A 15,789-nucleotide genomic window follows, 5' to 3' on the forward strand; every position below is an offset into this window, starting at 1 on the left:
AATAGCGCTACCTGCTGGTCGATTGTAGAAATAAATGACAACCATACTGTTGGACTTTTCCTTACTCGTTCAAGACAACAAACGATATAATCGAGGTGTATTTTAATTATGGTGTCTATTTGAAAACGAAAAAAAAATTAACGAACCAGTCGTATTTGTGGATACTTCTCGTGCATCGTGCAAACCTATGTGCTAGCAACTTCATTTTCGGACCAGTATGTTGACAATATCTCTGATGTTAGTTTTGATTCAGTCGTGCTGAACCCACGTGAGGGTGATTTATTGATCCTTTGTGAGGAAAAATTGCTGCAGATAATAAATGGCCGGATGGATAAGCCTGTTGGCTTGTCACTCGTGTGTCCTCCCCTTTAAGAGACAGGCTGGTCCGTGTGTCAACAACCCATGTCCAAGTACCCGGTGGCGGTTGGGCCATACTGATAGAGAATAAATAAATGAGCGTAAGGGTAGGTGCATAGGGATTTCCGTCGTGGCTTCTTTGCTCCTCCTCCGCCTCCATTTTTTTTTTTTTGCGCATTCGATGCCGCAGAAAAGCGCCGCACATTTTGGACGATTGGAAGGAATAATCCGAAGCGGATAACGCACCTATGGAGCGTTGATTTCAATCCAAAAAGGAAAGATTGCGCGTGTTGTTTGGAACGATTGCAAGGCTAGGGAATAGCGGCTTGTTACGTAACCAAGAGACTCCTGAGCTGTCCACGGTGCTGAAAAGCGTACATCGCGTATATTTAAGCCGGCAAAAGCTCTTTTTATCCCTTAAAAAGCTCCGTTCGATGACCCATCAATCATCTTGGGGCTGTTTTTCCATCTATACAGGGAGAAGGTCACAGGCTCGTTTGCCGTGCAGCTAGATCGATTATTTTATTTTATTTTTTTATTAAGCATTCCAGATAAGGGGGTCCAAATGTCGGGTCAGACGCTCACGGACCGCATCGCTGCGGCCCAGTACCAGCTGACGGGTTCGGACATGGCCAGGGCCGTGTGTAAGGCTACAACGCACGAAGTGATGGCGCCCAAGAAGAAGCACCTGGAGTGTGAGTATTGCGTGCCCAGTTTAGTCAGGCGCGTGCCCCGTTTAGTCAGGCAGGGAGGCAGGCAGGGAGGCAGGCAGGCAGGGAGGCAGGCAGGCAGGCAGGGAGGCAGGCAGGCAGGCAGGCAGGCAGGCAGGCAGGCAGGCAGGCAGGCAGGCAGGCAGGCAGGCGGGCGGGCGGGCGGGCGGGCAGACAGGCAGGCAGGCAGGCAGACAGGCAGGCAGGCAGGCAGGCAGGCAGGCCCTTTTGCTGCATGCGGGCGTGCGCACGCAAATGTGGCAAAGAACCAGTAAGGATGATTTAGCAGGCACAATGGCCAAGGCTCAGAGGAACACAACTACATAAACACACAACATGTCCTTGTCGTCATGGAGACAAATAAGAAGTCAGCATTGCATGCAGGCATGTTAGCAATTAGCTTGTAGCATCTGCACTAGTTGACTGATTTACGGGTTTTTTTTGATGCGAGGCCAAGATCGCTGCTCAATTTAAGATTGAACCAATCTGTATTTATTACGTGTATTTTCTCTGCGTACTGTTGTGCTGTATTTAAGTAAGCAAACTATTTCCATTATAATAATAGTAATTTTCACAAAAAACTTGCTTTGTCACGGAAAGCCCACGAGAACATCTCAAGTTTGTTAAGGGTACTTTTAATTAATGTCTTTTAATGTCAGTTTGAATTTTTTTAGATTTGTTCTTTCTGACTCTACCCCTTAAGATTTTTTTTATTAGTCATGTTGTTATGCATCACACCAGTGGTGGAAAAAGTTTTGACCTAATTTATCATGGTCTAATTTTTTCTTCTTCTTTACATCGGCAAAACCTTTGCATGTAAACACGGCCGTGTCAACTATTTATATCTACTGTTGTCATGGAATTGATGAAAATTGCCCCCCAATTTTGGTCTGGCAGGACAGACATGATGCGTGTGTGTGAAGGTTTTTGCTCTGATCTTTACTGCCACTTGTGCTCTCGCGTCTTCCATTGTGATCCGCTCCCCTTGTGAATAATTCACTCATCGGCCAATGCTGCCCTGCATTATTTACACTACAAAAGGCGACAATGTTGGATTGCTTTTCTTGCCACATCTTCAAACTGAACCTAAAAATTGCCAGGCTCAGCACCATCACCATCACTACACAATTTCCGTTTGTCTTGCACTGACCGGCGTGATGCTATCTTGCTAATAAGAACTCTGTAGGATCACCATGACGACACACGCATTCAGATGTACATTATTAAGAGAACCCGGACATAGACAGTCTCTATGTTTAAAGATAATGGAGGAACACGTGTCAGAATACGACGGCATACTTGAGCTTTCAACCATTTTTTAATTGTTGTTTTTTTTGATCTGTTTTTCACCGTTATGTTTTTTTTTTTTTGGAGTGGCTAGAACAGCGCGTGGTGACGCGCTTGAGTCACGCCAAGTCTTTGGGGATCATCTTGTACTATGGCTTATAATGGAGCGTGCCGGTCCAAGTTTATTATGGGGATATTGTATACTTGAGTGCCAGTTTGCGTAGAAGCGGTGCGGGTGAGTAGCGGGGGTAAGACTGGTTCTTCTATAGCTCATGTGAACTCATTAGCAAGTTTATTATCGAGTTTTGTTTACTAAAGGGCTTGGTAACGTGTGGTTAAGTCGACCGCGTGCATGTTTGAACGGAGTCGTTGAAGAGACGACTTATGAGATTACTTAAGCGGCCAGTGCTTGGGCTGGACGCGGAGGTCAGCCATTTGCATGTCAACTGTCAACAGCGTCGACATGGAAATAGCGAGAGTGACGTGCGGGTGCCCTAAAAAACATTTAGTGATTGTCCACAACTGTGTGCGTCTACACTTGAGTTGGGCTGATCTTTTTTGGCGAGGCCAAGGCCAGGTCCGCTCTGTCGAACGGCCTTCGGCCACTTCCATCAACAAAGCCAATACTTGATGCTCGCCTTTTTGCTGACGTCAATGTCACGGCCTTCGAGATGCTCATAACTGTACATATGTACTTGCCAGACACAACATTAGGTACACTTCAAAAGTCACGTCATTTGTAATTTTGCTGACTTTGTAGGGAGCACTATCGAGGCATCAAATGAAAATCTTTTTGCCTTTGCAGACCTGGTGTCGGCCACCAACACCACCAACGTGAACATCCCGCAGATGGCCGACACACTTTTCGAGCGGGCCACCAATGCCAGCTGGGTGGTGGTCTTCAAGGCCCTGGTCACCACCCACCACATGTGCGTGCACGGCAATGAGGTAGGTACACCTTCGTCCGCGTCCTTTACGCAAAACTCTGTGCTGCTTTTGAAATGCTCTCCTTTCTTTTGCAGAGGTTCATCCAGTACTTGGCCTCCAGGACTTCACTCTTTAACCTCAGCAACTTCATTGACAAAACTGGCTCGAATGGTAAAAACAACATGTTTGGGCAACAGTGAAACACCGTTTATCCACATTTGTTCTATGCGTTATGCGCTGACGCTAAAGTAGCCAAAGGTTAGCCACGCCCCCAAAAGTCAGGAATAGGAAAACGGTGAAAAACAGTGTTTTTTAGAAACAAATCATTGAAATTCTCGCCTCTCTTTCGAAGGCTACGACATGTCCACGTTCATCAGACGGTACGGCCGCTACCTGAATGAAAAAGCCTTCGCCTACCGCCAGATGGCTTTCGACTTCACTCGAGTTAAGAAAGGGTACGACGGCGTCGGCGACCGCGCCCTCTTTCAATGCGCCGACTTGATTTCAAGTGTGTTTGCCGAGCAGGGCCGAGGGGGTGATGAGAACCATGACCACGGAGAAGCTCTTGAAGGGCATGCCCGTCTTGCAGACTCAGATTGACACGCTTCTGGAGTTTGACGTGAGTTGCTACGATTTCACATCTTTGGCGGCTTTTAGTAATTATTTTTGTCTTACCCGTTCGGTGTCAGGTTCATCCTAAGGAGCTGAACAACGGCATCATCAATGCCGCTTTCTTGCTGCTCTTCAAGGACTTGGTCAAGCTCTTTGCATCCTACAACGATGGCATCATCAACATGTTGGGTCCGTTTGGAAACGAGACAAAAACAACCCGAGTGTGTGCAAATTCCACGATTGTAACTATTTTGTTTTGATACAGAAAAATATTTCAAGATGAAAAAGAGCGACTGTAGAAAAAGAGCGACTGTAAGGAAGCGTTAGAGATCTACAAGAGGTTCCTGACCCGGGTGACTAAAATCGGGGAGTTCATGAAGCTGGCGGAGGTATTTGCTAACATGCCACGGGTGATCTATTTGAACACAAACGGTGCAGCAACACGGCTACACTGACGATATAACAAAACTTTTTTTCTTTCTTCAGACCGTTGGAGTTGACAAAAATGACATCCCCGACATTAACTATGTAAGTTACTCCGAAACGCATGTATTAGACACTTGCCACTTCTCACCCGCCACCTTGACCCCCGCCCCCTCCACTCCCAGTGTCTCCACCCCAACGTGGTGGTGGACCTGGCAGACTCGGACGACGATGACTGTCCGTTTAAACCTCCAGAGGAGGAGCCGGTAACCGTAGCGATGGCCGAGTGCCTGCTCGCAGGATGCCGTGTCAGCATGCTGGGCCTAATCGCGTTTGACACACGAGCCAGACACACACCGGCTGGTGTGTTTGTAGTCTTCAAAAAAAACATGTCACGGTAGTTGGACATTGTATTCAGCGGCGGGACGTTAAAAGCTAATTTCTAATATTTTGTGTTTTGACTGCTGTGTGTGGATGTAGGATTCTTTTTTTGTCCAATCAGATGTGTTGCTATTACAATCAAATCTCCCCAGAGCCTTCACAATCAGTTATTTCATTTATTTTATGTGTCGTTTCCATGCGTTAGGCCCCCAGCAGTATCCTGGAGTCTCTGGAAACGCACATGAATGGCCTAGAGGACGTCAAGGGTGGCAAGAAGGGGTAAGCTGCGCTTTCATGTCCGTTCATGAAAATGTCCCAATAAAGCTTGCAAAATAGTTTTTGAGCCAGAAAGTGTCCATCTATGAAAGAACCAATGAGGCTTGATGGCTGTCTTTAATTTTCCTTTAATCCTTGCTATCTTTTATCCCCCTTTTCGTTCATTTGGGATCACCAGTGAAGGGTGAGCATAAATATTGGCTTTGGGGTTCAGCAACCTCGACCTCTTTGATTGTTACTCTATTTGTTTTTTTTTTATTCACATGGGAACCAAGCAGGTGATCCCGTGGGAATAGATATGAAATTAGTAGCCCACCTGACAAGACTGTTGGTGTTGTTTTGACCGCATGTGTGAAGTCTACAAGACACACATGCGATAAGAGAGTGCCATATGAATCATAATGCAATGTGGTCTCGCAAGAATTTAGCCAAAAGATTTAACCTGTTTTCCATTCAATGCACTATATTTATACAAATATTGCAACACATTTATACAAATATTTAGATTTTTTTTTAATGATCCCAATGGGTTGATTTATTCAAAATGTATTCACAATTAAAAATTTATGTGAATTATTTTGCATGTTTTTGTGTTCTAAATAATATACAGCATATAAAATCCGACTAAATTCTTCCAGACCAGCCTGCAAAATATGAAGAAGTTTATTCATTTGAGCACAAAGCCAAATTATTGACATTGGGATGAACCCTTCATATGGTCACATGATCAAGTTTTGAATTGTAGCATTCATCCCATTCATAATTTTGTTACTGAAGTGCGTTTTTCACACTAAGTGCTTTCCCTTTTTTTATTTGATTCTATTAGGTCTCCGACTAAGGTAAGCCGCACATTTCTACTGATTTCTACTTTTGCTTCATCCTTGTGTCTGACCGCAAGCGTGATTGCGTACGTCGCAGGGTTCTCCCACAAACAACGTGTCTCCGACTTCGACTCCGGCCAAATCGTCAAACGCCGTCCCGGCACTGCAGCCTCCACCTGGGGAGAGCGCGGCCGCTGCCGCTCCGGCTGCACCCGAGCCAGCGGAAGAGTACGTAGCAGCTTCATTCCTTGAGCTTAATGCTAACATGTAAGGCAAAATGCCATACATGGGCTAGCAGAAATTAGCATAAATGTTACAGTGATTCTACACCTTCCTGCGACTTCTAGTTTAACACACATGGTGCAGCAACACTTACAAACAACGCTCACAGCCAGGTACAAAAACATTTCTACTTTTAATCCAGTTCCTTGTTGGACTTGGATCCTCTGTCCTCTTCTGGCCCGCCAGCAGCATCCGCAGGCCCCACGTCCTGGGGAGGTAAGATCCCACCATGGTCACTCTGAAAACTAAAAGACTGAATTTAAGGAATGGCAGATCATTAAGTAGTAGAAAAAAAAAAATTGACGACTTGTGTTGTTCTTTCCACAGACCTTCTCGGATCAGGTGAGTTTTCATCCTTATTTTGCACGTGGTGCTTCTGTTTTTCCAAGTCGGGGCTTTCCTGGCTGAATCACAATCAGAAGCAACGTTATTTATTCACAGTAGTTTATTCTTTTCATCTCATGATTGTTGCGATATTGATTTAATTGAGTAAATCCCAGGTACCAAAAGCACGGCCCACCGCTGTTCAAGTCTAAATGTTCTGCCAATGTTTTTCTAGTGTGTTCCGGGTCCCGTTCGACTCTCAATGTGTCTCGCTGACTTCCTTGTTTGACGATCGCTTTTAGTCTCAGTGGTCTTGTTCTTGTGTCTCTTTCTTCCTACTCCCTCCACATCCTCCATTGTCTGAATTTGGTTTACAACAACGGGGTCGACTCCTTTGGAAAATTGTTGACTGGAATTTTGCTTTGCTTAATTGGGCTTTATTGGAATTTTCTACCCGCTCAACATGGGGTGGCTTTACTTTATTTGGGGTCTGCAACCCCCCCCCCCCTCGCACAACCCCTTCACCCCTTTCCTCAGAAATGGGCGATTCCTTGCTAGCCGAGCCCGCTCTGGCTGCAGAGGCCGCCACCCCCTCCCCTGCCGCCGTCGATTCCACGCCTGCCCCCGCCGCGCCAGAAGCTGGAGTCCCTCTAGCTCCTCACAGTAGCACGGCGGCCGCCACCTCCCCTGGCGCCACCAATATGGATCTGTTAGGAGGTTAGTGGGCTTCCACCGAGCAGGGTTGCCTACTTGACATCCTCTCAGGGAAGCTCATCCCCCCCCCCCCACAAGAACCCGTCTAGTGATGTGATGCCACGCTTAGATGCATGCGCAGACATATTTCAATTACAGCTCGTATTTGTCCTCAACTAGCTTTCTAGTGAGTAAGTAGCTCAAATTCACAAGCTGTAATCTAAAAATCACTTTTCAAACGCTTTTCATAGACACGTAAAATGATAGACCTGCTTTTTGCTGCCCGTCCGTCTATCAAACCTGCCCCGTGGCATCACCGTGTGCGGAGCCACTACTGTTTGTCTCGTAATGTGAGATTGCCTCCCTGTCTGTGCTCCCAATCGTCTGTCCACCTTTGTGTCCGAGGCCAGAAACTGCTTTTGTCTTTCTTTCCTCTCTTCTGCATCTCATTTGGTCTTCTGTTTTTTCTTTTCGTGTGGGGGGATAACCTCAGATGACTTCGCCACGCCCGCCGCGGACGCCGCCACCACCGAGGCCTCCGCCGCGGCAGCTGAGGGCGGAACCGCAGCTACACCCACCGCCCCTGTCGCCGGAGCTGCAGCCGGTGGGTGATTCAATGTTATGTTTAGGATGATAGATAATTGATTGGCTGATTGGGGTAGGAAGCCTTCAATATGTTATGGCTAGCACACTAGCAAGAGCCCACAAAGTGTTTCCAAGCAATTGTCCCGAAAGCGTTGAGGGTTAATTTAACAATGCTGCAGTCTGTGCTTCCCTTGTTGCCTTGGAGACGGAACACAATGCACTTCCCACTCTCGTCTTCACACGTCCGTGTAACAAAAGGATACAGGCAGGTGTCAAGTCGGATCTACTTTTGCAGTCTCGTCAAGTGGGGTGTTGCCATTGGTTTTGCTTCATGTCAGATTTTATGACCTCCATTTTGTGTGTGTGTGTGTTTTTTTTATTTTTATTTTTTTATTTTTTTTACATCTGACATCACTAAAATCACATCCGCATTTCCACCCCATCACTTCTTACAAGACCCCTTTGCACCCTCGGACGGGGGCACTACGGCCGCAGCGTCTTTGGGTCTCGACCTTTTCGATGTGGGCAACTCGTGTTTTAGCTCGGTGCTGCCCTCCCCTTCCCCATCGTCGATCTTCACCTCCACTTCCAGCACCACCATCACCACGGCGACCGTTTCGGCGCCAATAGCTACCACCGATCTTTTCAGCGGTAAAATGTCGGACGTGTGCGTGTGTGTGTTACTCGGCTCTCGTGATGCAAGTTGTTGCCTGAATTCAAAGGCGGGCGGTGCAAACACTCACCTAAGTTGACAAGCTAAATTCAGATTCTGATTTGCTCCATGGAATTGTTCATAAATTTGCCACAAGATGCGCCAATGCACTTGTGGTGGTTGTTCGATAAAATGAAGGTTCTCCAATCAATTCAACATTGTGCCTCAGCATGGTTATTTTTGGTGTTAATTATTGATAGTTTCTACACTTGTGATGCAATATATTATATTATATTTAATACTAAGAGTCAGGTTTGGAAGGCCCGATTAGCAAATGCACCGCCCGCCACTGCAACTGGCTGGATGATGAATGAATGCAAGGACTCAAGGAAGAACTCGACTTGCCTGCTGTTACGTTTGAGCATTTTGGCTGTGTTTGTAGCCTTCTTTGCACCGAAGGCAGACACCCAGGCAAATGCCACGGCCGCAGTTGACTTGTTTTCGGCAGGTACCCCTCCTTTACGCACGTGCCGTCTCCTCTGGTGTGCTCTCACTTCCTGCTTTGCTGTGTTACATGGTGGCCTTGAAAAGATGAATGAATTATTTTTAATAATAGCACTTTGCTCTTGAGCATGTTCTACAAACGACATAAATACGGTGTGTATCGGGATGATTGTATAATGTGAATGTCATTCCACAACTTCCTCCCTCACCCCCCCCCCCCCCCCCCAGCGGATTTATTCGACTCCTCATCCATCTCACCCATCTGTTCCTCTGCGCCCCCACCCAAAACTGACAGCAGAGACATCCTGAGCCTGTTTTGTGGTGGGTAGCTTCACACGATGGAGATGTCAAACTTAAGAGTGAGGCTCAATGAGTTTCTTTTTTTTTTTTCCCCCAATACATTGTGTGTATCGCCTATTAATAGCAAAATAGATTTTGAAGCTGGCTTACTCATTCAAACAAAAATTTTGAGTGTCTATCACCATCGGCCCTGTCTAACACTCATTTGTTGGAAATACATAGTGTGAGTCACGCAGGCTGACATTTCCTCTTCCTCAATGCTGCGATGGATATGACGTTTTGTGTGGCTCTGTTCGGTTGAACCGACAGAGTCCACTGGAGGAGGAGGAGATGCACCAGCAGCCGCTGTCGCCACCCCTGGAGCAGAACTCATCTCAGGTAAAAGAACCATAGCATCTCATTTCATGGATATATGACACATTGGGGATGGAAAGCTGCATCACTGGGAATTCCTTGTCAATTAAGCACCTGGTCACCATGGTAACCAGAACACAAACAAGTGTGTAGCTTCGAGGCCTTTTTTGTCTCACTTCATCACCCCCAGTTTTTCTTACTTTTGGCTCTCCCTCGCCGGCTCTCATTTTGTTCTCTCCCCTGCTTCGCTCGTCTCTCCCGCCTGTGACGCTCGGGCTGGCTCATTGCTTGCTTCCTGCCGTTTGACTCGGTGAGTTTCCTGCCCTTGCTTCTCTTGACGCGCGGCCGTGCTAGTGCTGCATTGCAGTGCCGGAGAGCCTTGTTGGCCTCCCCCCTGTAAACACACAAGCATAAACACAAAAACATAATTAGGAAATAATTATAAAATTAAGAACACACACGCGCATACAAACTACGCAGACGGAGACAATTAGACACATAATGTACACAGACAAACGGATGCAGCCAGTGTGAATCTATAAATCCTCAAAACATTACAACAATTTGTATAGTCTGTAATATTTGTTTTGTTTGCTGTAGGCATCCACTCATCTTAGTGCGTCACTTCAATTCCCCTTAAAAGCTGTCCTCCCTCTGTCGTCCTGGCAACAGTAATGGGTTGTCATGGCGACACCCGAATCGTACTGTAGCGTGTTGCAAGACTGGCTAATGTCTCTATCTCCCATCCCTCCCCCCTGCAATCCTCCCCCCTCCCCTCCCTGTAGCTTTTGGTGGCTTAGGAGAGGTAATGAAGCCCACCCTGACCCCCCAGGCGGGTGATGTTGACATGGCTAACATGGCGAGTAGTAAGTAGTCCTTTTTGAGTCATAGCATTGTCGTATCTCAAGTTTGTGCGTGGTACGTTAAAGACGACCAAAAATTTTGCATTACCTCATTGTGTCTTTTGCTCTTTCTTGCTGAGTCAGATCTGACGATGGGATCTCCAGCGGCTCCTCAGGTAGCTCCCCCCAGCTGGGGTGCCCCCATGGTAAATGTTGTCTGTGTCTTACGTGTGAGCATGGCGTGGAGCCGCATGGCGGTACCGAGCCGCGTTGCCTTCATCTGGCTCACCGTCACCCACTAAAGAGAAGCAAACAGAAAAAAAACACCACATGACTTCACAAATCATTTTGAGGATGATTTATGTGCTTGAGTGATTAAAAGGCCAAATGATGGACAGCTGGTGAAAAAAGAAATGTAAAAATAAAGCAAAAAGGCATGGCACTTGCATGCTAACATGCTAATGCTAGTAAAGATTAAGCATACTGACACATATTACAGTTTTAAGTTTGTGTCGTGTGTCACTTTTCGTTGCTGTGCGTCTGTCATTGTTTTTGTCCTACATGTAGTGACCCCAACTCCGCCTCCTCTCCCTCCCCTCTACACCTCTAGCCAGCACCCATGGGTGGTCCTCCATTTATGGGGATTCACCCAGGCTACACCATGGTAAGAGCACAAGTCCAGTCCAGTAATGCTGTTGGACGCTGATTTCCCCCAACCCCCTTTTTAGGTGTCACACACACAGTCAGGCTCTGTTCGAATCAGTAGCTACTATATTTGTTGTCTGCCATTTTGTATTGTTGTTCTTGTTCATGACTTGGCCCCTGTTTAAATGCGGCGCCGGTGTCTTAGCGTCGCCTGTTGTGTGTGTCTTGTTGAAAAGCCCGGGGCACCGGGTGCCGGAGCTCCCATGATGCATTTGGTTAGACCGGGCTTCCCCGCCGCCAACGCCCCGGTAACCCAGCTCCTAGATCTGTCCAGGTAAAGTCCGCTTGACGCCATTGCTGATTGTGAGCGGGGCGTGTGTATGCAGATGTCTCCTGGAATGACCCAGAGCCCCAGAAAGCCTCCCCCGCCCAGGAACGCTCTGGATGACCTTAACATCAAGGACTTCATGTAGGCAGACACATAGGTAAAGGTACGCTGTCGTCTACACACACCTAGATATGAATTCCAGCTAATTTTTTTAGAGACTATCAAGAGCCGAATATTATTTCCGAACTGTGTTTGAACTTATCGTTACAGGTGTTTGGCGCTCCGGATGTCTGCACTCCCCCCCCCCCCCCATCTAGAGGCCGCAACCCCTCGAAGACCCCCCCATACCTCCGCCCCCATGATGTACTGTTGTAGCACAACTGTAAATGTGAACCCTAGATACAGAACACATAGTTTTACGTGTGTGTGTGTGGGGGTGTGTGTGGGTGTAAATCAGTGTTAAACTCTACTTAATATATTACTGCTAGGGGGGAGGGGCAAAGAAAAAGAACAACAAAGAAAGAATGCATATGGAAAACTATTCTGGACTTGAATGCAATGGTCTGGTGGTTTCCCTGCGCATCTGCCAGACGAGGAGCGTGTTGTTCAATGTGGACTGTGTTTTGGTGTGTGTATCTTGACTGGCCAACCCGCCTCCTTCATCGTCCCAACTAATACTGAGCTAACTCCCCGTCGTCCCAGCTAATACCGAGCTAAGTGTGTGTGTGTGTGTGTGTGATGGTTGTACCTTCAAGTATGTCAAGCTTCCCCACTCACGCTCCCTATTGGTCGTGAAAAACATGCAACGTCATCCACGGTTTTATTATTACTTTGGGATTCTACGGAAACGTGCCGAGATCTGCGCACAAATTAACATATGCATTTTAATGATAGATGACTTATTTTCTTTATTTTGAAGACAAAGTACCATATATTTTAGTTACATATCTGGGGGGGGGTAAGCATGTAGATGTAAACAAAAAACATACCTGTCAGTTTTGTAGAGGCAGTATTCATTTAAAATAATTGCTGGCTGTTTGACGTGACGCCCTCTACTGGTGTCGAGTGCCTGGGGATGAAATAATATTGAAGTTACTTGCATTTGTGCATGCAATTGGTTGGCATCAGGAACATTTGCTGATTGGGAAGCGGCGTGTAAAGCACTCACGTATACGCTAGATGTTATGTGTTGTTTATTTCAAAAAGTGACTGTAACTTAATTCATTGTGACAATTACATGTTGAAAGAAAAAAATAAAATAAAAGCAAGAATGACATTCACATAGACAATGCGGATAGATTATGTTCAGTATTATGAAGATTGTATTTCTTGGAGGCTGGGGAGAGAGACTTTGAATTAATGATGTTCTGCCCTAATATTTACCCATCCCCCCCCCTCACCTTTAACCTGCATGCAAGTCCTGCGATGAGATACAATAAAACAGTGGTCCCCAACCACCGGGCCGCGGACCGGCACCGGTCCTTGGGTCACTTGGTACCGGGCCGCCAAGCCGCACAGAATTTTTTTTTTATCGACGATCAATTAATTCAGGTCAAGACACTCGTCCCGGTCACTTGACATGTTTCCCCAGTTGAGCCCGCAAAGCTAATATGTGGCGACAGGCTAACTAACCAGGCAATGAAGCATTCAAAACTGCTTCAAGACCAAGACCAAGCAGCCTGCAATAAAAGACAAAACTTAATCACTTCGGGTGTCATTGTCTCCGATTACGTCTAGATGGGACCGGCTCGACTCAGTGCTCCCCCTAATTCAACGTAATGGTGAGTTTTATTTTTGTCATTTGTACTTGTTTTTATGTCAGTCGTATCATTTTATTTCATCGTATTTATATATTTATTATAAATGTATTATTTATTTATTTATTTATATAAATGTATTATTTATTCATATAAATGCCGGTCCGCAAAAATATTTCTGACATGTAAACGGTCCGTGGCACATTTAAGGTTGGGGACCACTGCAATAAAATACAAATCACCCAAACGACCCTCACGGCGTGTCACATTATCTGTCAGAATTTCGCGGTCGTAAATGGTTGGACTTTTTAGCAACATTTGAATTTCAGAGTCTTGCAGTGCCTGGGGTCTCCGTGGATCCAGTGGCAGATTTGCGCATATTTGGCGGGGGTGATCCTCACCGCCACGTTGAAGTCCCTCTGCTCACCTTCGTCAACTTCCACCCACCGGTGACCCGAGAACACGCCGATCACTCTCCTCCGCCACTTCCCTTTCCCACCCCCTTGTCTCAGACGGACGTAAACCCCCGCCCCGTCAGCGCCCGACCGAGCGTCGCTGCGCTGGTACATCAGATCGTCGGACTCCTTCACCACCAAGCAAAAGCGGTAGACCACCTTCTCTCCCCTGCGGGTGGCCATCGGGCTTTCGTCTTCGTCGTAGCCCGAGAAGTGGATTCGGGTCGGGGGGGAGGTGCGGGGTGCCACGCCGATCTCCATGAACTTCTTCTGCTTGACAGCTCGTTTCAGTTCCAGGAGGGCGTAGTCGTAGTTTGGGGCCACGGAGTTGGTGGAGTTCTTCGAGCGGATCCATCCTTGAGGGATGTGAGTTTGTTTGACTCTTATCCAGCGGAATACAGGCTGCCTTCCAGTGCGACCGATTCCCACCTGCCAAGTCCTCCTGTCGTCTTTTCCTGCATCAGTTCTATTCATCTCTCCATGCGTCATCTCTTCTTTTTGTCTGTTTCTTCTTGCGGCCCTCGGCCTCCGCCTACTCCTTTTGTTTTTAAGTTGCAGCACTCCTACTTTCAGACTTTTCACGCTCTCCAGATAGTAACTGCCATCATGGATGCAGTTTGCTGCCGTGAGCACGTGCCTGGGGGAAACCAGTACCCCGGAGCATCCCGCGGAGAGGCGCACCGCCGCGGCGAAAGGGTAATTGGTGGCGTAATGCCAGTCGGAGATGACGAAGCGACCGTCGGGGCCGTAAACCTGCCGTTTTCCGCGGGTAGGCAACGAAATGCACGGGGCCGCTCCTGTGGCATTCAAACCCTGCAAGGTGATGTCGGTGCGCGTGCACGTTCCGTTGTCGCGCATCGTCTCGTATCCTAGAATCCTCTCTTGCTCGCTCGGGTTTGAGGGTGGGAGGCCACTTTGACACTCAATACCGCAGAGTCTCTGAGCTTTGCCTCCCTTCGCATCCCCTTTTGGTCCTCTGAAGAGAGGTTTCTCTTGAAGTTCAGTTTTCCTCTCTGTCAGCACCGGGAGCTTCTGCTCGATCCACTTGTGCACATCGCTGCTAGCGTCAGCCATGTAGAGCAGCAGACAAAGAAGCTCCAGGAGGCCCATGGCTCTACAAAACAGAAGATGAAGTTGTCAAGTAATATCACGATTATTAATTTAACGTTGATGTCAAATGAGCAACAGCAGCAGATGGTGCCAAAAAGAACATTTTGTAACAGCATCTGATCAATTCATCTATTACATTACAAAAGGTCCCATTAGCAAATAACATAAGTAACATTACTCATCCAGGAATTATCATGCAGGATACTAAAATAAAATAATAATGATAAAAGCAAAGAAGACAAAGTTAAAACTCACCTGAAATATGACAAAAATGCCTAAAACACTTCCAGTAAAATTCTTCTTCGGATTACAAAGCCGCTCGGTCCAGATGTCCCATCTTTTCCAGAGCCTTCAAATCTTTTGTGCGGGGAGCCTCACAGATTTCTACGCTACTCTCCATCCCACTGCGGAGGCGAAGGGGGGTAGGACATCACATAGTGGAGCCACATGCAGACAAATGATGATTTTTTTTGGAGGGGGGGAGGTGGGGCGTAGTTTGTAGTAGTTATGCCTGTTTGGAGAAAACCCACGCGGGCCCGGGGAGAACATGCAAACTTCACACAGGGAGGGCCGGAGGTGGAATCAAACCCGCACCCTCCTAACTGTGAGGCGGATGTGCTACCAATTGAGTAAACAATTAAAATACATTTAATTTATTGCACGCATGGATTTAATATGTTTGAGCTTGATTCATATCTCATTCTAACTTGTGTTTTGTTATCATATCTTGGGATTGATTGTTTTCTCGCTGGGAGAGTTTCACTCACAGGAAACCAAATTAATGAAGACACTGAATAAATGTTTAGGTTGGAGGGCGTCCAGTGGAACAAATGAGAAATGCTTGTTTGGGGAAAAAAGATGCTTGTTAGGTCATATGAACAGTTTACATGGTCCGGCGGTTGGCTACAGCAGTGGTTCTGAAATGGGGGTACGCGTACCCCTGGGGGTACGTGGAGGTACTTCAGGGGTACGTGAGATTTTACAAAAATATATACCAGTATTAAAAGAAAGAAAGAAAAAAACAGTAAGCCTGATTGTCTTGAGAATTAGTTATAAAAAGTTTGATGAAATACAAATGTTTTATATTCAGTATTCAATTTTAATCCTTAATAAACGGACCCTCCACAAACCAATAGCAGTCACCTGCGGTTGCCTTGATGACGC

At 46.7% G+C, this 15,789-nt stretch overlaps 2 protein-coding genes across 2 annotated transcripts; one reads left to right on the plus strand and one right to left on the minus strand.

The window, feature by feature from the left end:
- The first annotated feature begins 550 nt into the window (after positions 1–550).
- Positions 551–12,592, plus strand: LOC133146248 (clathrin coat assembly protein AP180-like). Its single transcript, XM_061269716.1, is given in 21 exon segments — positions 551–1,052; positions 3,160–3,302; positions 3,377–3,452; positions 3,634–3,736; positions 3,807–3,900; positions 3,971–4,082; positions 4,159–4,175; positions 4,178–4,282; positions 4,380–4,421; positions 4,903–4,976; positions 5,800–5,812; positions 5,892–6,022; positions 6,219–6,292; positions 6,404–6,418; positions 7,587–7,697; positions 9,444–9,512; positions 10,274–10,354; positions 10,475–10,536; positions 11,212–11,283; positions 11,362–11,460; positions 11,574–12,592. Coding segments are annotated over 20 exon segments (1,611 nt in total). The 5' UTR covers positions 551–922; the 3' UTR covers positions 11,449–11,460; positions 11,574–12,592.
- LOC133146249 (inactive serine protease 35-like) lies at positions 12,479–15,018 on the minus strand. The gene is made up of 2 exons (XM_061269717.1): positions 14,881–15,018; positions 12,479–14,629 (listed from the first exon to the last, which is right to left on the minus strand). The coding sequence occupies exon 2, from the start codon at positions 14,623–14,625 to the stop codon at positions 13,369–13,371; it is 1,257 nt and encodes a 418-aa protein (XP_061125701.1). The 5' UTR covers positions 14,626–14,629; positions 14,881–15,018; the 3' UTR covers positions 12,479–13,368.
- Positions 15,019–15,789: the final 771 nt, after the last annotated feature.

The sequence above is a fragment of the Syngnathus typhle genome, linkage group LG22 (assembly GCF_033458585.1).
Source record: "Syngnathus typhle isolate RoL2023-S1 ecotype Sweden linkage group LG22, RoL_Styp_1.0, whole genome shotgun sequence".
In the NCBI taxonomy this organism is placed as follows: domain Eukaryota; kingdom Metazoa; phylum Chordata; class Actinopteri; order Syngnathiformes; family Syngnathidae; genus Syngnathus; species Syngnathus typhle.